This window comes from Ochotona curzoniae, unplaced genomic scaffold (genome assembly GCF_017591425.1).
Source record: "Ochotona curzoniae isolate NIBS_2020 unplaced genomic scaffold, NIBS_Ocur_1.0 scaffold_1852, whole genome shotgun sequence".
In the NCBI taxonomy this organism is placed as follows: Eukaryota; Metazoa; Chordata; class Mammalia; order Lagomorpha; family Ochotonidae; genus Ochotona; species Ochotona curzoniae.
Window position 1 is genome coordinate 43349309 of NW_024467087.1, and position 26606 is coordinate 43375914.

The 26606-nt window shown below is 35.7% G+C and overlaps 1 protein-coding gene across 5 annotated transcripts in view; it reads right to left on the reverse strand.

Annotated features, from left to right (window-relative positions):
• Positions 1-26606, reverse strand: part of PCDH11X (protocadherin 11 X-linked) — a 606423-nt gene that overhangs the window by 342174 nt on the left and 237643 nt on the right. For 4 of the 5 annotated variants that reach the window (XM_040999470.1, XM_040999467.1, XM_040999466.1 and 1 more), the window contains exon 3: positions 15061-15141. The exons of the other annotated variant lie outside the window; for it this stretch is intronic. In XM_040999470.1, the coding sequence (XP_040855404.1) occupies positions 15061-15141 (81 nt within the window). The remainder of the gene's footprint in view (positions 1-15060; positions 15142-26606) is intronic. 5 annotated transcript variants of the gene reach the window in all.

Sequence of the window (26606 nt, forward strand, 5' to 3'; positions counted from 1 at the left end):
ATGGCTTTTGATATTTCATCTGTCCTATGCATATTCTACAATTGTAACTAATTCAATCTAAGATGAATGTTGTTCAGGTTATGACTTTTCCTACAGATACTGAGGCAATTTCGTTCATCAGGATACACAGTTCTTAGCAAGAGGAAAACAGTTCCACCTCTACTGCTAACCACTATGTTTATTTACTTTCCATATTGTCCAATAGTTGATTATTGGAACAGTTGTATTTCTTCCCAAACTGTAAGGAACTGGGCAACACAGGCTTTTACTTATTGTTTTCCTCTTTCATGAACATGTTTCCAATATTTGCCTCAGGACTTAGCACAAACTAATCACTGAATAAATGCTCTTTGGAATTACTGTGTTAAGTGACAATAAAACAAGAGGGAAGTGCTACAAACAGCTTACTCTGAAAAATATCAAACATGCAGAGAGAGTGGGACATATGGCGCAAATAATTTATTTACCTTCATTGAGAGCAAAATGTATTTTGTACAGGTGCAAATTATATTGCCTGAGATGAACTATCTCTCAAAGACATTTTTATTAGAATATTAAAAGAAAAAAATTGCATTTGACATTTTGCAAAACTCCATTTGAAACTAACAACGAGAGGTTTTAAAAGTTGTGACAATAGAAAAAATATCAACAGAAGTAGAATATGATTCCATAGTCTATATTTTGGCAATGCCAAACACTCCAAGATGATGCAGACGAGACGAAGAGCAGTTGTGTTGTTGGACACTCACGTGATGGATGCTCAAAACACACTCAATTTGCCTAATAATTAGGCGGAACAAAGGTAAATGATACCTAGTACATATTCAGTGACCCATATATGTGAACAATTGTCCTTTACAAATTAAAAAACAGTTAATTTATTAGAGAGACAGCAACATAGAAAAAGAAAGAGACATAGAGAAATCTTCCCTCTCTCAATTCACTCTATAAATGCTCACAACGGCTGGGCTGAGTCACAGCCAAAGATGGAAACTGGGAACTCAAGGCAGGTCTTCCAAGTGAGTGGCAGGGACGCAAGTACCTAACTCATCATCTGCTGCCTCCCATGGTATACATTAGCAGGAAATTGACTTAGGAGCAGTACTGGAACTTAAATCCTGGCACACTGAGAAGGGATATAGGCATCCAAAGTGACAACCTAACTGTGGTGCCAAACACCCTCCCCAAATAGATATTGCTTTAGGAACTTTAAGATCAATGGCGAAAATGGTCATGGGAGGCCATATAGGGGATTTGCATTTCTTATTTCTTGAACTAGAAGACCAAAATCACCCCTTGTAGAAAATAATTTCATTTACTCAACATGGCAAATGACCAAGGAGATACTTAACGGTATCCTTCATGGGATAACATTATACATAATTTGTGCATTAAAGAACAGAGGCAATTACTAAATTCTTCATGTAACTTCAGTATTTATTCTTTTGCAAGCAGGTTTGCATGTATTCCAATGCACAGAATAGAAAGGGAGTTCACATATTAGCAGGTACTTTAAAACAATCAAGTTGCAGGAAGCCTTGTGATGCATCAGGTATCCAGCATCCCAAACAGGATTGCCAGCTGGAGTTTAAGATGCCCTAATATCAATCTAGAACCCTGCTAAATGCATGTGAGAATCAGTGGATGACAGCTGAAGTATCTGAGGTCCTGCCACCTATGTAGGAGAACTAATTGTAGTTCCTGGCTCCTGGCTGTAGCTTCTTGACCCAGCCCTCCTGGCTATTGTGTTAATTTATGGTAGGAAACCAACAGAATGAAGATTCTCTTTCTTTCTCTTTATCCTTCCCCCCTCTCTGTAACTCTGCTTTTAAAATTAATAAATCTTTAAAAATAGAAATAACCTACTCCTAAATTGTGGTATGTAGTACTTTAAAACATCACTTAATGGTTATGACCAAATTAGTCATGGTTGTCTTTTTTTTTAATGTAGATACAATTACTATTTCAGTTATTGACATCTACAAGAAACAGATTTCATTTGATCATGTTTCAGACTCAGCTTACATGAGCCAAGAACACTGATGGAATTCTGGAGGGCAGCAGGGCAAGTCTATGGCAAAGAAGTAAAACATCTTTGCTTCTTGAGTCCCTTTTATCAAGTCCTACTACTACACTCTTCCCAAAGAAGGGGACAATATGGTAAATTTGGTAAATATATAATAATTGTAAATAGCAAAATGAAATTTTCCTAACATCAAGCTACATTTGAATAAAGTATAAGTGTTTCTTGAAACTCATGAACAATTGAACTTACCATCTACTTGACATCCACACTGTAAATTGATGTTAATGTGATTCAGAGCTCAATTGGTGAAATAGTCATGTTCAAGTCATTGTATTAAGTGTTTCATATGGGTTACCTAACATAATCCTTTTAATGATAGATGATGAAATAAAACCCCAGAGCTGTAAAATATTTTGATAATGATTGCATAGCTACTGGGCAGCATGGGTATTTAAAATGGGTAAAGTGCTATTTGATCCCAATATCTAGGCTCTTTCCCTACATGACATACTGTCTGTTCTATAAAAGTAAGGAAACATTAGTGCTTAGGTGAGAAAAGAGTGATATATCTGGCACTGAAAAACATCAGGCAAGTGCAAGATTCTATGGAATCATGAATTGAAAATCTGTTCTCAGAAATTCACATTGTAGTGTGGGAATAAGACTTGAACACAGATACGTGCAATGTAAAGCTGTGTGTGATTGATGCCTGGAGAGGAAAAGATGCAGTGTTAGAGTTGCTCAAAGAATGGAAATGTCAAAGCCAAATGGAAATTTTAAAAGATGATGATGAAACTGGTAGTTAAAGTTCAGGTAGAGATAAGGGGATCATGTTGTTTGGAAAGGATGACACATAAATAAATAGGTAGGGATGTGTAAGCCGAATTAAAGAAAGCAGATTCTGGTTTGATCAGGCCATAAAAATGCATTAAAAATAGTAGGTGTTGGAGTAGGTGGTGGGGTTAATGGCTAGCCTGCATTTTGGGATGCCTGCATTTCATATCAGAATGGCAGGATTCAAATTGTAGGTCCGTACTCAATTCCAACATTCTGTTTATGTGCACCCTAAGAGGCAGCAAATGATAGCTTAAATAGTTGGGTCCCTGTCACCCACAGAAGAGTCCCAGATTTCATCCCATCCTCCCATATTTGAGCTGGCTTAGCCATTGCAGGCATCTAGGGTGTGGAGCAGCAGATGTCATCCCTCTGCACCTATCTCTCTCCCTTTCTTTCTGTCTCTGTGTCTCCTACCTTCATAGTAAGAAAAGTTTCATAAAGAATTGCAAAGGAGAAGCATTTGACAAAAACACTACATCAGTGCTCGGAATGCCTGCAATCCATTGCGGAGTGTTCCTTCAAGTCCCATTAATAGGCTTCTGCAGCTTAATGCTAATGAATATTTTGATAAGCACCAGGTAACCACTTAGTCCTTGGGTCCAAGCTACCTACACGCGAGACCTAGATCAAACTAGGACCTGAAAGGGCTGACTGTTGCAGATAGTTGAGTAGTCAATGATGAGCACTTACTATTGTTCTGTCTTTCACATAAAAATGGAAAGAAAAAAGTCAAAGGTTTATAGCTTAAAATTAAAATAATAATAATATTTAGCAGGTGATGAGAACGCATACTTAGGTATTTACAGCACTCCTTAAGATGCCTGTGCCTCACACTGGAGTACTAGGTATTTCTACTCTACCTGACTTCAGATTCCTGCTAATGCAGACAGCAGGAGACAGTACTGTAGCTCAGAGTAGCTGGGCTTCTTCCTCCTTTGTGGTAGCCATTGATTGCAGTTTTGATTCTGGGCTTCATTACACCTCAGTTCAAACCATTACAGGGCTTTGTAGAGGGTATGATCCCCTGGCTTGGGACACTCTCACTCCCTCTCAGATAAATAAAACATTATCTTCTGAAAAATTGTTTTTGCAAAAAACAATTAGCTTTATGGTGATAAAACATGAAATGCATGTGTAAACTGTTACGTTGAGCTGAGAAGTGACTCCACAACCCTGAAATTCAAGCAGACACTTCATCCAGGAATGTCTGGAATGTCAAACCACCCTGAGTTCATGTCTGTGCAAGAGGTCAACATCTGCCATGATGAGTGTCTATGTTACACACACACATGCCCAAAGTGCTGCCTTCTCCCATCCCCTGTGCTTAAAATGTATCAAAGCCAAATACTGCATAGTCTTTGTAGCCATTTCCCTCACATGGTCACCACACCATGTGAAAGTGATCTCAGGCTGTCTTCCACCAGAGGGCAGTCTGTCAGACTCTCTCCTGATCAATAAAACTCGTTGCCTGAACTAAAAGCCCCTCCCATCAAAAAGGCCTGCTACTGGTGCAGAAACAGAGAGGTACATCAATGGAGTAGAACAGAAAATCCAGAAAGGAATCCACAGAGGCACAACTACCTAATCTTCAACAAGAAATCAGAAAACAATCTGGGAGAAAAGGGAATGTATCTTCACTAGATGCTGTTGGGACAACTGGCTAATAGCCTGTGCAAATAAGAAGCAAGACCCACACCATTCACCATACACAAAGATCAAATCTAAGTGGATAAAAGATCTAAACCTACACCCAGAAACCTTCAACCTTTTGGAAAAAAAAAATTGGGGGAATACTCTGCAAGATATAGGTGTAGGCACTGACTTCCCAGAAAAATCTTCAAAAGCAAAGGAAGTCAAGACCAAAAGAAACAAATGGGACTACATTAAGATAAAAAGCTTCTGCTCAGCAAAGGAAACAAACAACAAAAGTAAAACAGAATGGAAGAAGATCTTTGCACACTACACAGGAGATAAAGGGCTAATTTCCGGAATATACAAAGAACTCCAGAACAATAATGTCAAAACAAACAATCCAGTCAAGAAATGGGCACAGGAAATAGGTAGACACTTTACAAAGGAACAAATTCAAATGGCTGACAGACACATGGAAAAACGTTCAAGCTCTCTGGTAATAAGGGAAATTCAAATAAAAACAACACTGAGGATCCACTTAACACCAGAAAGAATTGCCCAAATGCAGAAAACTACCAACAACACCTGCTGGCGAGGTTGCAGAGAAAAAGGAACCCTACTCTACTGCTGGTAGGAATGCAGGCAGGTGCAACCACAATGGAAGTCAGTATGGAGAACACTGTATGGCCCAGCAATACACCACTCTTAGGAATATAACGAAAAGACTTATTACATGAGAAAGCAACAGGCACCCCTATAACAGCACGATCAACAATTGCAAGAATATGGAAACAACCTAAATGCCCATTGACAGAGGACTGGATTAAAAAAAAAAAACCTGTGGTTCATCTACACTATGGAATACTACACAGCTGTTAAAGAAATATAAATGCAATACGTTGTGGCCAAATGTGCCAAGCTAGAGACCATTATGCTAAGGGAAATGAGCCAATCACAAAAGGTCAGATATCATATGTTTGCTCTAATATAAAATAATATGATGTCAAATCTAGGGATATTATATGTGAATCTCACTCTATGTTACTTCATACTTACCTATACCTTCTATAATAAGATCTTGTGATGTAATTCATTAATCAACCATCCATAAAAGGCTGATTGTTTGTAATTACCTGAGACGATCAATGTCCCTTGCATTACTGTTACTGGTACTGCCCATAAATAACAAAGACCTAGTCCTCATTATAACCTCATTAGGGCCCTGGGATACAAGAATGAACTCACAATGAAATGACTGACAATCTCCCACACTGTAGGTAAACACTCCAGCAGCAGCATGATAGACTTGGCAAAATTCACGAAAGACACCCAATGTGAGACAGGAAGGGAGAACAGAAAGAAGGGGGGGGGGCACTTAGGGGAGGGAAAGTGCCAACTAAACTGTATCAAAAACAATTAAAAAAAAAAAAAAAAAGCCCCTCCCTCTCACCTCTCAATTGCCTCTGAACCTAATATAGATCAAAACATGGCAGGGTGTGAACGTAAGTAAAATACATCTCAATAAGCGACAGGGATAACTGAAGTGAGCTGAGGCTAAGATAATCCAAAATTGGTGTTGGAATTTAGAATTTAAGATACAGAAGCCTCTTAAAAATGATAGATATCATGGAGAGGGTCAGAGCAAATTTTTTTTTACAATAGTCCAAGTGATGTGTTTTACAGTCTTACTGTAAAGAATATACAGACAAAACAATTTTAGGAACCCTGGTGAATTCTTCCTAAGATAAGTGATACCTGACTAAAGTTCTTTGCAGAAACACAGTGAGTTTCCATATGAATTGAATGTCTTAAGTTGTCCTCTAGTTTTTTCAATAACTCTTAGTTAACAAAACAAAACAAAAAAAAAGAGCTCTGCATGGTAGATAAAGGTTGACAACCTCAGAAATCAGGAAGCTCTACAATGCACCCTAATAGGGATTATCAGCAGGAAGTGACAGCAGGAGAGAAGGACGCTCTACTGCAAAGTCAAAGAGAAAGGAAAACAAAACAAAACAGGAAAATCTGAGATGTGCAGCTTGCTGGATGATTCTAGCATTTCTTCTCTGATATTTGTGCACTAACAAATGGAGCAATTTGACACAGTGTGACATGGTGAGACAGAGTGGGTCTAATGAAAGAAATCCCAGAATGACAGATTCAGCATTCAGACTGAGTAACCTCTGAAAGTCACGGGGCCAAGTATTTTCACATCACACCAAAAAACCTATAATCATTGCATGCTCAAAATAAAAACCAACACAAAAACAAACACCTATGAAATAGTGTAGCTTGTTCCACCATTACAGTGGAAATTTAGTTATTCATTGGGTCTTTCAGGCCTAAGGGTGAGATTTTGAAAAGGTCCCTTTTATTTTTATTACTTTATTTATTTATTTAATATATTTTTATTTTGGATTTTTAATTATGCGGTACAATTTTGTATAGGCTGGGACTCCCCCAAACTCCCACCCCCATCAGATTTTTCCCATTTTGTTACAATAGTGTAGTCCTTCATAAGGAATCATAATTCTATCAGTCTCTTATTTGAGTGTACCCCGACATTGTTGGTACAGACAATGTCAGTCCAGCATCCCATTGTTTACACATGTCCAATAGTTTCATTGGGAATTCATCTTTCATCTGAAAGCAGGGATGTATGTTCCATTATACCCCCATGTCTATATGTGATAGACCCCAGTACTCCATCACTATACATTATGGTAAGTGAGAAGCCATGAAACAAGGTCAACAACTGGTATGAGTTAGAACAGGCACAACAACTGCAACAAATTACAGCACCATGAAAAAAACATGCCCACTGAGTAACCAACACATGAGTGACAAAAAGGAAACAGAAGTCTCTTGGGAAAAATGATGCTATCATATAATTCATGAGCACATGATGAATTTGACTAGAGAAAAGAGATTATTTGGAATGAACCAAACTGAAATAAAATATATCTCAGTTAGGTTCATCCCAAATAATCTATTTTTATTATTTTAAATGTAGTTCTAGATTATATCATTGGTTAAATTAACTATAAGCCTATACACCTGCTACAACATAGATGAGTTAGTCATGTTTTCTCAAAGACAAATGTGCTTATAATAGTTCTCTGTTAGTGCTTTGTAATGTACATATAATTGTTCTGTATTAACCAAAGAAAGGAATTTTTAGTATTAGTTAAATGCTGATGATCTGATAAATTGATATGTTGACTTAAATGAACTAGATTTTTTCTTTACACCTGCCGTTGAAATCAACAAACAGGCATGGATATATGATGTCTCTGGCATTTATCTAATCTTCCTTTGTAGATAGGCCTGAAGAATTTCAGTCGGCTTAACTGTCGGAGACAAAGGTCAACTCTGCTTCTCTACTTGGGGTCAGAACCAACTGCACCAACCTGGCAGCGCTTTATGACACAGGTTTCATTATCTAAGTAGAGAATTTAACACACTGGGTTACTGTGGATATCTGAATGTTTGTGTGTGTTACACCAAATTCATTTGCTTAGCTCATATGCCTAAGATATCCCCATGCTTCTTATAATACCTTCTGATTTTTAAGTATGTCCAGAGGAAAAAAATAATATGGAAAATGTATTGAATATTTATTATGTCCCCACTTTGAATTTTTTATCATGTTAACCTCCATGGCAATACTATGAGAATAATGGAATATCCCTGAGTTAAAGATATAAAAACAATTCAAATAACTTGCTATCTGTCCTATGCTTTCTCTATACAGTTAAGGAGCGCATGACTGGTTTCTTACTATATGGGGAATTATACAAAATGGTTCCTAGCCTTGAGTTCTAGTACTGCTTACATCTATTTTGTAAAGAATCCCTCCCACCAGGTCAGGACCTTTGACTTTTGGGATTTAGTCCAAGTTAAGCATAACACCTTTTGGACATTCCAGTGGATCCTGTTGGCAATTCTCCTTTAAAGACAGTACCTTTACCCAGCATGATATCCTGACTCTAATCCCACCTTCACCCAGTTTCCATTCTTCTCTCAATTGACCTTAGTTGCATTCCCAAAATATTTCCCTTATGAATCATATGAGAAACACAGCAATCAGCTTTTACTATCTCATTTCAGTGTCCCCAAAGAGATTCTATATTTTAATATAGTTTGGTTTTTCTTTAGTTCTAGGCATGATTAGAAGAACCAGATAAAGCTGATGAATTGTAATCCAAAACTCTATGCAAGCAAATTATAAGTTAATCCATCATTGATTTCTCCCTTATGAAAAAATGAAAGCTATATTCTATTCGTTTGAATTATGATTGTCCTGAATAACAGTAAAGTTCTGTGTTTGTTTTTAAAAGCCTCATAATCAGTAGACATAAACATCACAGTTAGCTACTTTCTTTCAAAATTCGTTGTCAATGTCTTATGGAATAAGAGCTCCGAAAGAATGAATCCCTATCAGCTGTCTTGCATAATCTTCTGCTATGTGGGCTACCAAGCCTCTTATTAGTGGACATGACTTCCATCTGCTCTACTGCTGAGATTCATTAACACGCCATGGAATCTATGGTTGTCTGCTCACAACTGTCATATACATTGACTGAGGAACCATTCTGCATGAATATTTCAAGAATGGAAGGCAGTATATGCTTAGCTAAAGAGCATGAACTCTAGAATCAGAACACTCATGTCTGAATGCCTCTATCCAAACACTTGCAAGTTGTACGATGTTATGCATTTTATTTACTTTCTCCAAACCTCAGTTTCCTCGACAACAGAAAGGGATGTAAAAAACCCACAGCTCAAAATTTGCTTTGAGTCCGTGCAAGGGGAAGGAGGGTGATGGAGAGAGGGACACTTATACCTACAAAACCGTATCATGGAAAATAATTTTAAAAAATAAACAAATAAAGTTCTCTTCTTCTAAGGTAAAGAGTTATCTCTAAACCTGACTTGGAGTTTAAGGTTTTCCACAACACCACTCTTGACAGTGAAAAGGATTCAAAATTTCTCAGACAGAAATATAAAAAATATTGGTCTCATACTCTCACAGAATACACAATTTGTTGTATAACATATAAAAATAACAAAATCACATCCTGAATTCCCAGGCAAAAGATATGTGCTTTGGGCTTTGAGGGAAACATAAATTATGAAATACATGGTTCCAAAAAAATGAGTTACTTACTGAAATTATCAAAAATAGTATATGACATAACACTATGGCTTACAAGTAAAAAATAGCTAATGATGTGTGTACACTAGAAATCATTTTGTAGTTTCATGAACACATTTTTCCAAAATATTTGTATTGCTAACATTATAAATGTCTCCACTGAGTAGACACACTATTAACATCATTACAAAATGCTGACCAAAAGTAGTCTAAAATTTCAGCCTTCAGTTTCATATCCTTTAGGAAGGTAGTTTTCTAGAATTATTCCTCTTTTTTTTTTTTCCTTGCAAAAAGAAAATAAAATAGGGCCCAGCGCAATGGCGCAGTGGTTAAGGTCCTCTCCTTGCACACCTGGGATCCCACATGGGCGCCGGTTCTAATCCCGGCAGCCCTGCTTCCCATCCAGCTCCCTGCCTGTGGCCCAGGAAAGCAGTTGAGGACGGCCCAAAGCTTTGGAACCCTGCACCCGCGTGGGAGACCCAGAAGAGGCTCCTGGCTTCGGATCGGCATAGCATCGGCCGTTGTGCTCACTTAAGGAGTGAATCATCGGACAGGAGATCTTCCTCTCTGTCTCTCCTCTCTGTATATCCGCCTTTCCAATAAAAATATAAATCCTTAAAAAAAAATTTAAAAGAAAAAGAAAAGAAAATAATAGAGGGCATCTTTTGACTATTAACCAGAAGTTTCTAAATTTTCATTTGGGTGTTCTATTTATCAACAAAACAGAACAGTGAAAAACAAAACAGAAACTCAAACTTTCGGAAACTATTCTGTCAGCTATGATGGGTCATTTGGAATATAAAAGTATTATAATGATCCTGTTAGCCACAATCTCAAGGTTAGAAGGAATTTTTTAAAATTGTGGAAATCCTCACATTCTATGACTGTTAGCTAGCCTTTGCCATTGTACAAGAAGATTTTTATTAAGGTTTCTGAAGGAAGATTTGATATTTTTAAATACTATGCACTGAGGGGATTATTTTCATGGGTTTTTTTTTTTTTTTTTTTTAGAAAATTAAATTGCTACATAGCTAAAGCACAGAGAGGGAAGTAAGGAAGGTAGGGTAAAGAGAGAGAAAAATTGAGAAAGGTCTTCAATCAACTGATGAATTCCCAAATTCCAAATTCCAAATACCTGCAACAACCAGGAATGGGCCAGGCCAATGCAGGAAAATTAGGACTACTGAATCGCACATGAGCCTCCCACAGAGTGGCACAACTCCTAGCACTTCAAGTCATCCTCTACTGCCTCCCTTGAGGCTCTAGCAGGAACTTGAATCAGGATTAGAATAACGAGGACTGAAATATGGAATGCCAGCCTTCCGAGTGGTATCTTAACAAGCTGTTCAACAGCAGCTCAGTCTAACACCTCACATTCATGATGGCGTTTTTATTCTTTTCACTCTACACCACATAGGGGTCATCTTAATATATCATATGTAAATATGTATAAGTATAGTTCAGCCTGAATAGAATTCTTTTCAATGATAAAGCATTATTATTTACTGTTGTATATTCCCTGAAGAGGAATACATTTCATTGTTGCTGTACAATGTTCGTGTACAATTATTCATGGTGAGAAATGATCACATGTATGTTATGGAGATGTGCTTTGGGGCCAGACTCAGGGAATTTACATTCTGACTTCAGTACTTACAAGCAGCTCCTTTAGCCCCATTTTTTTAATGATACAAGAGAGAAAGTACCAATAGACTCAAGAGGTTTACATGAGTTCTTTGTTTTAATTCCTTACTAGATGTCTTGATATATAATGCTATGATACACATTTCAAGAAAAAAAAAATAAATTATGTTGCCACATTTAATTTCTATCTTCTTTTCAGTTCATTACTCTTTTCATTTTTACTATTTCTTTTCTATCACTTCACAGTGTTTACAGTATTTTATTGACTTTCTCTGCCAGAGAGCATTGATGCTCCTTGAAGTAACACAAGTCTTTGCCTTGGCCACTAAGACTTAGTAAATTGAAATGAAGCAACAGATCCATTCGTCACCAATGCCCTTTTTCAGTAGTTGTCCAGTATCATTCTTCTGAGCTATGTATTTCTCAATGTGTATAAAATATGATGACAATACATATGAATTTAGCAAAGTAACGTGGTAACCAAGATATTATCTATATTATAATCAGAATGTCATAATTTTTCAAACTATGCAGTTGCTCTGGAGTAATAAGGAAAAGGATGAAAATGCTTCACTAAGTATGCCACGTTTATTTTGCTCCATTTTTTGACAGAGTATTATTCAGTTTTACATTTGCTAGTTCATTTAACATCATAATTGCTCTGAATCAAGGGCAGTGCAGGAAGATGTGAAGGAGAATTTTTGTCAAAGGTGAGAAATCAAGTCATTATAAAATGCCATATTAAAAAATAGGAAATCCACTGTAATTGGCATATGCAAATATGCAAAGTTTCTCAATGCACATTTTTGAGTAGCTCTCTATTTTTTTCTAAGTACTTCAAGCAATTGATATGCTTCCTATGGTAAATGTTCAGAAACTCATTCTCCCTTACAAGTGTAAAAGGTCTTCTGGGAGATATATCTTCTGATGTTTAATTTCATACTATCTCTTTGGAATCTTATTTTGAACTTCAGTGTGCATCTAACTAAATATGTTCTAAAGATTCTAGCAATACGGCTATTTTTAAATGAGGAAATAGTTGTCATTTGTTTTATTTTATGCTCTGTACCAGATGAAAAGAACCCATGATTTCATAGTTCACCTGCAATTTTAATTAGTTTTTACAACTAGGAATTGTTCTGCTTTGTGAGACATCATTGCATCACTTCCCGTTCAAAGAAAAGTAAAACCACAAGGTCAGTGTTTGTACCATGAATTTCAAGTACTTGACATCTGAGTGGCTAATGTGTACATTGCCAAAAAATTAAAGATTTCAGTGGAGAAATACAAATGATTTAGTTTTCGGGCTACATTCTTGTTTCACTAGCTTCTATTTTGAGGTTGCTTTTTAAGCTCTCCAAATTAGTAATGAATATCTTCTTAAAAATGAAAAGTTTCATAAAGAATCATAAAAACATATTCATAGAACAAATACTTTCCTTCAACCTTTTGATGATAAGGCTAATGTTCATCTAAAGCAAGGTTGAAAATCACTATTTATATTCTGGGCTTGATAATGCTAAATATACAACATAACCCACCACTCTATTGTATATCTTAAGTTGCAATTGAAGGTTTTTACAGTAAGGACAATTAGCACTATCAAATACTTAACAGATGTTCTTAATAAGTTAAGATAAAACAGAAAGCACCCACTATGTGAGAAAGGATTATTTCTCTAACAAGATTTGACTTCTTTTAGCAAATGAAAGAATGTGCTACTGGTGAGATATAATTAGAGTTAATTACATAGTATTTCATTTAGTAGACTACACTCAAGAAGTAACTAATTGGCTAGAAGAAAATCTCACTCACTTAACATCTTACTCATGGAGGATAAGAATTATATAAGAGTTTGATTCCATGTGACCTATAACTATTTCCCATAGTCATAACTTATGTTGTATTGATAGGTTGAATTTTGAGACATTTGGGTATGAATTTACAAATTAGGTATGTTTCCTTAAAAATTCCATCCTGACGGCTTAGAGCTTCTTAATCAAGGAGTTGATGAAGCAATAAGAAAAATCTGAGATATCTTTTTGATACAAATATAGATGATTTATTATATTAGGCTCTCCTAGTATTATATACACTTATCAGTTTTCTTTGAACATAATCAGAGATGCCAGACTTAAAGTTACAGGTAGAAATTTAGCCAAATTTGGATACATTTTGGATTTAAACAATGTAAAACTTGTGACAATTTGGACTCATATTAGGTTGCAATTTATGCTTGTAAATTATTCACTTTTTCCCACAGTGCATATATTAGTAAAATAATTAAGTTATAGACATTAATTCTATTATAACTGAACACATAGGTTTCATGTATTTCAGAAACCATAAAATATGGTAAATAAGCAAATGTGATTTTCCTTCTACCACACTTTCGCTACTCTACTGTATTTGCATTTTCTGAATGTGTTTCCTTTCTAATAAATATAAAGCATTTGAAAGCAATTAGTTATGCAAAAATTAATGACTAACCATTTGATACCCAAGAAGTCACAGTCCAAATGCTACCTCACAACCTCACTGTTGTGAGGTTCTGGCCAGGATCTTGCCTCCACAAAGGAAATCAAGGTGACATAGGTGCAGGTGTGTAGGAAAGCATGATTTAGCTAAAGGAATGCTACTGCACAGTACTCAAAAGGAATACTCAAAAAGGAGTGTAGCGATTCCTACCTCATGAGGGAGAAATGCCCCCACCAACATCAGGCTTATTCTTTTGTAGCGTAGGGAGTGGTGCCCTAATTGAATAATCAGATAAAGTGGATTTGCAGCTCATATTATCTTCTCTAGGATCTGGCATCTGGTACATGATGGAAGTGAGTGTGCCAAGTCTATAGCCAGAAGTTGGATCAGAAGAGAAGGATATTGGGACTGGCCAGTGCACATTTGTGGGCAAGTTTGTGTTCTGGCAGTCCTTAATGTCTCATTGTTTCCTTATCCACATCATTATTAACAGTAGTTAAGCAATCACAGAACGCAAAATAGTGTGGTCATAGCTGTTAAAACTAACACCAGTGACACATCAGTCATATTAGTCCCCTGTCAAATCCTGGATACTCCATTTCTTATCTTACATCCTGCTAATGCACCTGGAAAGGCAGCCAAAGATGGCCCTAGTAGTTTAGCCCCTTTACACATGTAATAGTCTCCTGGCTTTAGTCTGGCACACCCCTGACATTTGCCACCATCTGAGAACTGAACAGCAGATAGAAGACCTCTCTCTCTCTTCCTCCCAACTGCCCTCCCTCCTTTCCTTTCTGTAACTCTGCTTTTCAAATAAATAAAAATACACCTCTATTTTTCCAATAAAAGTATGTTATTTTTTTCAAATTCCGACTAACTTCCCTCAGAATTAATGAAGTTTTACTCAAACTTATATTATGAATAAAACATTTGTACTATGTTGTTAGACCTGAAATTTAAATCATATTAGATACTAGATCTCAATTTTTATAAATCCAAGATCTCAAGAATTATTTTTAGGCATCCATAGAAGATTTATTTAGGAGACTATCTTAGAGGAATTATTGTACTTGATCAAAAAATTCACCTTCAATAATATTATCAAACTACACTAGAAAGAAATTCAAATTTATTGTCATACTTTCAATATGCGGGCCCCACACAAAGCCTCCTTAAGTAACTTCATACTTTGGACACTGATACACAGCATTTTCTTAACTGTTAATAAGAATAGTTTAAAAACAATAGGGGTACTTTTTTTTTTTGTAAAGAAGTATTTCTTTCATACCTGTGGTTGAGGATGAGTCCAGATCTCCACAGTGGTTGACTCTTTGATGGGGGTGTGAGAGCGTACCACCTCCTTCATTGTCTTTAAAAGGAAAGAAAAACATAGAAATATTTTAAGCTGTCTGTTGGAAGTGAAAAAATATCTCTTGCATTTTACATAAGAATAAGACACAGGTACATACAATACTTTTTGAGAAAACTGTTTCTAGACATTATATTTCATAACAAACAGGCTATTGAGGGTTTACAATGTGCCAGGAACAGCTTTAGCTACTAGAAATTAAAATAGGAGAGAGAGGGAAAAAGCACACTTATTTTCTGATGGAATTGACATTTCAGGTTTACACATAAGTGGTCTATTATGCATATGAATGGGATTGTGAAGGACAATTTAAAATATTTAAGTGGAAGAAATTTAAGCTGGAGAGACTTCCAGTCTAATACTTTCACAACTGAATGACTTTAAGGGCTATGTTTCTGAGTGCACCATTGTCTCAAATTAAAATCTATCCTTTGTGTGCCACCACAATGCAAATTTGCTATGTACCAAACAAAAATACTTACTGAATGTGATAAATTCCAAGGATTTTATGAAGCAATACACAGCTACTAGCCTATCAGCTGAGGATAATTATCAGTGTCTTGAAAATATGTTTGTATCCATTTAATTTACCTTAGGCAAGAGTATGTTCTCTGCTTTCATATATATATATATACCTATATATATATATTTTTTTTTTCCCCTTATTTGAGAGGCAGAAAAGGATAAGCAGGAAATGAAAGAGGAAAGTGAGTGTCCCCATGACTGAGTCAAACCCCAAATGCCAGCTTGAAGATTTAGGAATTCAATCCAGGTGTTGCAGACTTGAGTCCTCATTGTTGCTTCCCTGAATCTCAATTGGAGCCAGGAGATGGATCTGGGAATTGCACCCAAGTATTGCAAAGTGTGGAAAGAGCATCCTTAACCACTGGATGGAGTGAAAGTTTTTGAGAGGCAGAGACAGAGAAGGAATGAGAGAGAGAGAGAAAGAGAGAAGCAATTGGATGATTCATTCTCCAAATGCCTACCAAGGCAAGCAGTGACTGCACTTGGGCTGTGTCGGTTTCAGAAGTCTGAACCCAGGAGGTCTCCCAAATGTTGGATGATCATTTGAATCAACAGCATTAACCTCCAGAGTTTGCATTAGGAGGAAAGTGAAATAGAGTTGGAGCCAGGAACTGAACTTATGTACTCAGTTATAGAATATGGCTGACTTAAACAACAGATTAAACATTCAGCTAAAAATAAATATTTAGCTAAGTTTTCTCTGGTTTTGAAAGCTTAATGTATATGACACACATATCAGAAAATATACAGATATATGTAATATTGTCATATAAGGCAAAGTAGCTAACAATTATCATTTGGTATATAAAAAGGATAGATTTTCCAAAGAAGCTGAGAAAATCCAGCTCAATGATTGCTGGACAATTTTGTGATATATTTAATGGAGGTGGATTTTTGTGGAAGAGACCTTGCGCCACACCCTCATGACTTCACATCACTGTTCAACACACTGCAAATTGCAGTGATACATATATTATTTGACAGATTTCAAGTGCCACATGTGTCACCTTAACATGACAGATTTTTTTTTTTTTTGGATTATTACCAATGCCTGCCCAGGACAAAGACAAAAGGAGAAAGCCAGGTATGGAATATCATGCTTTCAAGACAATCAAGCAGAAACGATTTTGTTATAAAATTAAACGGTAAATCATGCTTATTAAATCATGGCAGTACAAAATAATACAACATCTGTTGATATTACCCATTTTAAGCATTTATCACAATATCCCAACAGCTATGAAAGCAACAGTCCAACGAAATAGAAAATTAAGATGGAGTGTCTCAACACAGCATAGCTTCTTCATCAAAGTGTAAAGAAAAAAGTATAGAAAGAAAACTCATAGGAAGAATTAGAAATTTTGAATGGAGTATCTGAAGAAAGCTTTATTTCTTCACAGAACTGTAAAAAGAAAACAAAAATTGAGGCTGTGATCAAAGTATGTATTTGAGAGGATCATTTATTAGTGAAGCAAAAAAATCTGTTTCTGATAGCAAGGGAATTAAATCATAGTTGCTTGGAAATGCTGAAGAAATGTGTCCAGATAAAGGAAACGTAATAACATAAGCCTGTTTACAGTACAAATAGAAGAGAGAGGCGCATCAGTAGTGAATTTTCCTCGTCCTTTTGTGAGTTGACGGATGTTAACAATAATGTTTCACTTGCTATTTACATGGAAAGAAAGATGTCAAGTTTTAGGAGACCACAGAATTAATCTGTGAATGTTCTCTATGGAATAAAACAGGCAAGAATATTTTCAAAAAAAGTTAGGAGAAGATGGACTGAGTAAACCCTGAAGTATTAACACTGGTGTTTAAGATTTAAGACATGTGGGACATGAAGATATGTAGCTGTACAGAACAGAGCTTATGAAAATATATTGAAGTCTGTTGTGTTAGACATCAGTAAGTTGAAACAGTACTGTCAATAGTGAACTTCATGCATTGTTGTGAACTGAAGCATAGTAATTCTGTAAACTTGTGTCAAAATAACAAGCTGGGTAATCTACCTTATCCCACAAAATAACAAGGCGGAAGACTGCTTATACATAAAATATGTAGTCCAAGTCATTTTGACAACTAAAGCTGATTGAATCACAAGTAGTGACAAGTTGCTTTATACACACTAATGCTGTCAAATGTTAACACAAACAAAATCTTCATCCCCACACAAATTCTCAAGGAGTTGTGGCAAACACAAATTGGATGAGTTTCACTTAATCTTTAGTTGGAAACAATCTTCAGTGCATTGAAATATTAAGTGACAAAAACAAGGAAATAATCCAATATAATTTCTCAAATGTCTTCTAAGAGATAGCATGTTTAACTAAAACCATATGTTTTTGGATTGATATCAGAATTAAACAGTACATATATGCATTAAAAAATTCAGAGGTGAGACATACACGCTTATTTGCCTTATTGCCATATCTACATCCTGTAAAAGTTATAAAATGTTACCATTATTTTAATTTCATATAAAACTGTGGAAATTTATTTACTCTTTTGTTAAATAAAGATCTACTTCTAATCCTCTAAAGAAAGAGCATGCAGATCGTTGAACTAGGAGAGAAAACATAATTACACATATTTTTAAAATAACTAAAATCTGGTAGACTTTATATTCAGAGGTTGGAGAGGAGTTTTGAGCTTTGCTAATTTATTTTTAGTAAACAGCAACATGTCCCAACACCAGGAGATCCAAGATGTGGTCAGTATTACCATTCAGTAAGACTGAGTGCCAAAGGAATGTAGTGGAATATTAGCAGCACATATGTATGCGAAAGCAAATTAAATTCACTGCAGATAAACAAGCCAAATCATCTGGTGAGTCTACACCTATACAGAAAGCAAAATGGAAACATTGAAATGTGTTTCAGCTACATGTGAGCTGGTTTCTCAAAAGAGTAGAGCCTGTGCTCAGGTTTCATATCTGCCTTTTTTTAAGTTGTATTTCCCATGTACATTTTAAGCATCTGATTTAAGCATTCAATGTCCACTGATACCAGTTTGAGATCTGTCTGGCTGTGCTTTGTCAGATGCAATACAGCTGCATGTATAGTGATCACTAAGTTAAGTAAACATGGCATTGTAAATATTTAAGGGGTTAATACTACATAGATACAGCTTGTTCAGTTAAATTTTATAGTTAAACATGTCAATTGTGCAATATGCTTGAACAATGCAATATTTGGAAAATTCTACAGAAATGAGTTTTGTACAAATACGGCAGAAAATTAATTCCCTTATTTCTGCCAATCTTGGCCTTATCACTCCTCCCCCTCATCAAAATTCATGATTATAAAGCTAAGAACTAGAAAATTGTCTAATAAAAAAATCTTCAGTCTGCATTATGGTTAAGAATTCCCTCTAATGCCTGTGGAGGAAATGGCAGTGGCAGGGAATCTCAGCACTCTAGCACATTTATGCTTGAGTGTTTTCAGAAAATGAAATACGGTTTATCAGTGACACCTGAGAAATAAAATGCAGATCTGCATTTCTGTTCCTTCACACGTACCACAGACCGAATCACACTGTATCTGCCCTTTTATGGAATTAGATGTCAAACTGTCAAGAAAAGAGTAAAGTGCTTTATAATAATCAGTCTTTGTAGACTTAAGCCTCATTTTAATCCGGTTCCTATTAAGACAGTGCTCAGTGCTGAAAAGTAAGAAATGTGTCTTACCCTTACTCTTAAAGAGTTTTTAGAGTCTCTCTGATACTGTTGCTAATAATAATTAAAAAAAGATATTTCCAAGAAAAGGATGTATGCACACTGGATATTTCTGTGTTAGAAATTACTAGTTCATAGATATTTGATGGAAACCTGATCTTGCTTCAAATTGCATTAACTCTTAAAAAAAGATTTTATCCATTTTCATTGGAATAGCAGTTTTACACAGATAAAGAGAGACAAAGATTTTTCAATCTTCCATCTCCTGGGTCACTCCTAGAATGACTGCAATGTCCAGAACTGATCCGATTCAAAGCCTGGATCCAGAGGCTTCTTCCATGTCTCCCAGGCAGTGCAGGGTCTCAAGGCCCTGGGCCATCCCCCACTGCTTTACCAGGCCACAAGCAGGGAACTTAATTGGAGTTGGAGCAGCCAGGACAAGAACCAGTGGCCAAATGGGATGCCTGTACTTGAAAGTGGAGGATTACCCAGTTAAACCAATGAGCTGCCCCCTTCAAATTGAATTAACTCCTTCAAGCATAAATAGTTAGTTGTACCTTGTTTCATTGGTAAGGCACTGTGGGTCCAAAGAAATAGATGTGCATGGAAGGATAAGTATTCATTTATAACATTTCACCTTTCTCAATCTAGAAATGTCATGTTCTGAACGCAATGTAGAATGTGCTTGGCTGATTTTGTTTATGAAGCAGGTGATTCAGAAGCTGTCTGATTAGGAGCATTGATTCAGAGAAAACGCCCCAACCTCTTTTCATTCTCTCCCAACTACTTGCCTGAAGCAAGAAAGAAATTCTAGCCAAATTTCCATTCACAAAGATGTGATTTTTAGCTGAAAATATACATAATGATAACTCTTTTGTGATGCTTAGGGGAAATATTATCAGCTAACTTATTGCAAAGTATTTAGTCTGAGGAAAATGACGAGAAAATACTACAGGTGATCTAAAAGAATAAAATTTATTTCCCAAAATATAGCCGCCTCACAAAGTCTTGCAGATCTAGGTGATTGGAATGAACCTTTTGAATCTAGGTGCTGTGTCTTGCTGTTAATCTCAAATGTTTTCCTGATAGTATCTCACAAAATCTGAACTTTAGTTACTCGATGCATTAACTGCAATTCCTTAACTTCAATAATTTCAAAAACATTATGTGTGGTAAATCAAGCCAGGCTTTTGTGATCTTTTTAAGAAGGACCGAAGAATGTCTTTTCCTCTATCACTTTGAAATTGTGTTGCCTCTTAAGCCAAATGGTCAAAAAATCACCATCAGAATAAGATCCGGTTTCGGATCACAGTCTCAACATTACATTATTTCAAAATCTAGCAAAAACAGAATCTAAAAAAGCTTTGGTATATATAGAATTTACATTTCTTTTTCAAAAGTAGCAGATTTTCTACTAGAAATGTAACTATAATGCCCTTTGCTAGGTAGTTGTATTTGTCCGGGAAATTTCAGGTTTTATGAAGATTTGATATTCTTACTTGAAACAGAATTTATTTTTGTATGAAATACTACAAGTTGCTTTAAATGATGGATTACTATAAGTATTATTATATTGCCTCATACTTGATCTATTGACAGCCTAAGGAAATAAGTCTTCTTAAACCAGCATTTGAATTGTTTTTGGATGAGTTCTTTGTAACATTTTGCATGATAACACATGTTTAGAGACAAGTAAGTAAGCAGTGATGATTCTCCTGATTATATTTATAAAAATCTTCCCTCATTGTCACTTGTTTTCTTATAAGAAATAAAGATCTTTACCAGCAAATGATATCCATCAAAACTATGAAAAGTTGAAACATACTAAATACAACTTGATGCTTATGTAAACAGATGATCTGGATGATTTACAGTTAACATCTCAGTTCAATATCTAATTTTTGTAATAATTTACAAAGCATATTTTCCAATTACAAGGGAATATAGAGATAAGAAAACAGGAAAAATTCTTAAATTTCTATAGTCCTTAATATTTGTTAAGGTTTTTTTCCATTTTATAATTTACAGAGAAGATAGGTAATACTAAGCAGGTTTTTGTAGATATTTAAAAGTCATGATATCTATTCAGCAACACGATATGATTATGGAAAGCGTAGGGACTTTGGAATCTACATTTGGCACTATAGTCTATTAGTTTTATGAACTCCATGAAGTTATTTAAGATGACTCTCAGTTCCATCATCTGTGAACAAAGTATGAAATATGAGTGTCCTAGGATCATTGTGAGATACTGAGTTTCTATAATAAAGCACTTAGCACTTTGTAATTATCCTCTTGACTTGTCCTATGATGGCTACAGTTTCCTTAAGAACATATAGAAAAATCCATCTATAGTGATCAACTCATTCGCTTGTTCTCTGCTAACCAATGTTACTACTTGAACACAAGAACAAAACCCTCAGTAACCACCCTGTGATGGAGGGTGAAGGTCTTGTCTTCTGTTCCGATTCTTAAATGAACCACAGTTCTCATCAGTAATGTACTAGGACACATTACAAACCATTTGAAAATGATAATTGCAGATACTTATGTTGGTGTCTCTGTATATCTTAAAACAAAAATTTACCAGTACTGTAAGAAATAAAATAATAATGTAAAAATATTGTTAATATGGCAGAACAGGGCAGGTGGACATTAATTATTCTTTGTTTTTTTCAACTATTATATAAGCTTTTGTTGGAAGAAGACTCTTTTGCTGATAGACAAATTTTTCATCTTAAGACTTTCCTTATAAATCACATATACTGATTGTACATGTTTGTGGGATACAGTGTGATATTTTATTTTATTTTTTATTTTTATTAATTTATTTTTATTGCAAACACAGATATACAGAGAGGAGGATAGATAGAGAGGAAGATCTTCCATCAGATGATTCACTGCTCAAGTGACTACAATGAGTGGTGCTGCGCTGATACAAAGCCAGGAGCCAGGAACTTCCTCGAGTTCTCTCACACTGGAGCAGGGTCCCAAGGCTTTGGGCCATCCTTGACTACTTTCCCAGGCCACAAGCAGGGAGCCATATAGAAAGTGGAGTTGCCGGGATTAGAACCAGCGCCCATATGGGATCCCGGTGCATTCAAGGCAAGGACTTTAGCCGCAAGGCCACTGTGCCAAGCCCACAGTGTGATATTTTAACATATATAAACATAAAATGATTAAATCATGGTAATTACACACTTTTTTTTCACTGTGGCAAAAATATTCAAGGTAATTTTCTCTAGCTGTCCTTAAATACACAACCCTCACGAAAAAAATTGTCTTATGAATTTAATTGATATTCTCACAAACAAAATTGGTTTAATAAATTAGTTTTATTGACAACTTCCAATTTTGAAAACCTATATAAATTGCATTTAAGAATACTTATACAAAAGATAAATGAAAATACATGTAAAATCCTACTGACTACTAAAAATCTAGAATGAATTGGCTAATAAAACCATTAAATAAATGCACCTTTGCTTACACACTGGTGACAATACTGCAGTGGAGACAAGAAGGAAAGAGTTTGAATTGAATGAAATTAAACATGAAATTTGATATTTATTTAATATTTTCCAGAACCTTTTGAATATTATTTCATAAAAACATTGTATGGAGTATAAGCTTAAAGAAACATGACAACTCAAAACTTTCCTCAAATGTTAGAGTAAAACATTCATATGTACTGTTATAACTGGATTTTTATCATGCTTTTTAGAAATAAAGCTAAATAAAAAAATACACATTTTACTTCTGTTTTATGTCCAGAGACTAACTGACACACATTTGTCTTAATTAATGGACAATCAAACCTAAGTTTATTAGCATTTTGGCACAGACCAGAAATTATGAATTGAGAACACTTCCATTCTAATGATTAAGTCATTATTCTTTGTATATTGTGTGTGTTTTTTTTTACTTGTTATTCAATGTCAAGAGTAAAATTTTTAAATGCAAAGCAAAATTTGTTAGTCACAGATGGATGTAGAAAAATTACTTCACACGAGGTTAACAATTGATTCAGACTGCTATCATCAAAGTAAAGTAATGGTTTTACGTAAAATTGTTAAGCTGTTTCACAAACTTGTCCAATATTTTTCAGACTTCTTTAAGATTCTCTGACATGGTTTGGTATCACAAGAAAATGCAGAATTTATCTGTTAATATTGTTAAGACACAAGAGATGTGATAAAAAGAAGTGTAATTTGGGAGAGGCATATTCATTTATCTATAAGAATTCCTAGGGTTCTGCCAAAAACAAATAGCTATTTTGAAACTGTCTTCAAGGGTACCAAATCACCAGGTAGAAAAATCAACAAGTCTGAGCACTTAATTAGATCTTTTATATTAATCATCAAGTCAAGTGTGTGCCTGTGTGTTTAGGGAAGTGAGGATGTGAGAGAAGGGGGATGAATTAACACTTAGAAAGCTCAGGGGTTTAACAAAACCTGCCATGAGATTTGCCAGATGGTTTGGTACCGGATTGTAAAACTTGAAACTAATCTTCGTTTAAGAGTTTTAATGGTTGTATCCCACTTATAAAGCCTCTTGCTCTTCTGCTGGGGTGATTCTGCAAAATTATAGATCAGGCTTTACCGAACAGCTTCTATGAACAGAGTCTCCTTAAATCTCAGCTAAACTGAGCAAGAAGATTACATGTTATTATGATGTAGCACAGCAGGATTTTTCCCTAGCAAACATAATGATGTGAAAAAGGATAAAGCTATCACTCCGTACAAAGAGGTCATCCATAGAAGCACAGAAGAACAATGCTTTCACACAGATTATCTGGCCATAGTGAAATGTTCACATTGCCAGAGCTCTTTCTTAAATGTTTCTGGAAAGAGCTCTGATCTTAACAAGCCCCTACATCGAGACAGTGAGACCCAATGATCATATATGTCTGTGAGTTGGCCTGTTCTGTGACGCCCAGGGCAGAATGGCTGTCAAGATCATCACTGCAAAAATTGAAATGTATTTATTTTTCAGGTGACTTATATTTAATCTCAGCTTGTCAATTTTACTTCAAGAATGTGCTTTTCTAATGAATCGTGATTTACATTTACTAAACTTTAAAAATGCATTCTCTTGCTAATCAAATGAAAGAAAATAAAAAGAACCAGCACAAAACCAACAGTTTATCTATATGTCCATGGACTTATATATCCCTAATGATAATTAGTTAAGAGATTTTATAGTTGTGAAACTGGAAGTTATGATCTCCAAATACACAATAGAAGAGTTGTAAGTTTTGAGCAAATGAGTTAAAGCCATCAGTTTTTCAGTTTTCTTTTAAATTCAAACTTTCATATTTCAAATACTGAAAGTTTACTCTAAATGTCAGTAATTGTGTTTATTTTTAAAATATGTATCTGTTTATCTGAAAGGTAAGATGAGAGAGATTTTCCATTCACTGAATCACTCTCCAAATTACTCCAACAGCAGAGGCGTCAAGAACTGCGTACCGGTCTCTCACTCAAATGGCAGGAACCTAAATAAAGAAGACATCAATTGCTGTCTTTTTTAAAAATTTTTTTATTATTGCATTGCATTATGTGACACAGTGTTATGGGCACTGGGATTCTCCCCACCCCTCCCCGAACCCTCAACCCATGGTGGATTTCTCCACCTTGCTGCGTTACCACAGTTCAAATTCAGTTGAGGTTCTTTCATTGGAAGTATTTACCAAGCATAAAGTCCCAATTGCTGTCTCTTAAGTGCACCAACAGGAAGCTGGATCAGAAGCACAGGAGCTGTGACATTAACTGCTTAAACTGCTGCCCCACAATGCCTGCTACCATTATGTCTAATACCAAAGAAGAATAAATAATATTTGCTAATTCATTGGGTTCTTATCTTTGCTTCTTAAGAATGGTTTCAAATTAACCTCAAAGTGTTTTCGTCAGCTGCTATTTCAAACCAATAGCAGTCAAGTATATTTTAAGAGCTATAACACAAAACAGAATCACACAAACACACACAGATACATACAATATGATAAACTTTCTTAGTCCTTACTTTATTTTTTATTTCTATGTTGTTTGACAGGCATGCAGATAGAGAGACAAAGAATGCTCCCATGTACTAGCGCACTTTTCAAATGTCCAAAATTGCCAGAAATGGGCTGGGCCAAGGCCAGACTTCAACTGCCGTCTACCTGGTGACAGATATCCTCACTGCGTAAGGCATCACTCACTGCCTCCAATGATCCATGTAGCATGAAATAGGATTTGCACTGGAGCCAGGACTTGAATTCCAGAACTTTGGTGTGGGATGCTAATATTCTAAATGTTTGTTTATCCCTGATCTTTATTTTTAACATTATTATTATTGTCTTTAAAAAATATTTATTTGAGAGGCAGAGATATAGAGTAAGAGACCTCCCATCCACTGCCTTGCTCCCCAACTGTCTAGGACACAATAGTCTTGGTTGGAAGGCCAAAGCCAAGAGTAAGAAACACAATTCAGGTCTCCAATATAGGACAGGGATTCAATACTTGTACTGTAACCACAAGAATTCAGGGTATGCATTAGCAGGAAACTGCAGTTGGGAGCTTAAGGTGAACATCAAAAGCAGGTTCCCTAATACATAACACAAGTGTTTTACCCAGAAACTGAATTGTTTAGCTTAAATCCTAGTTTAAATCTTAGTTCTTGTTTTTACTTATTTCAAAAGCAATTTTATTTATGTTAAGGGGGGGTGGGTAGAGAAAAAGAGAGAGAGAGAGAGAGATCAAATCAACCTGTTGGATCATTGCCCAAATGCCCATAGGCATTATGACTCAATTCAGGTCTCTTACATGACTGATAGACACTCAAATTCTTAGACCATCACCCACTGATTAATAGGAAACACGCTATTAGGAAGCTAGAATCAGGACCAGAGACAGAACTTGAAACCAGACACTCCAATACAAGATGCAAGTGGCACCCTAATTGCTAGGTCAAACCTTCAACTTCAGGCCTAAGTTTTAAAGTATTATTATACCAGTTACCATAAAAAATATGTGTGCTCTATAAGTAGTGTCTGGGGGCCAGTGTTGTAGAATAAGGTGCCAGTTTGAGTCCCAGCTGCTCTATATCCAGTCCAATTTCCCGCTAATATACCTGGAAAAGCAACAAATGATGGCCCAAGTCCTTGGACACCTTCACCCATGTATGAAACCTGGAAGAAGCTCCTGGCTCCAGTCTTTATCCTGGTTCAGCCCGTGCCAGTGTGAGAATTTGTGAGTGAATCAGTGGGTAGTTCTCTTTTTCTGTC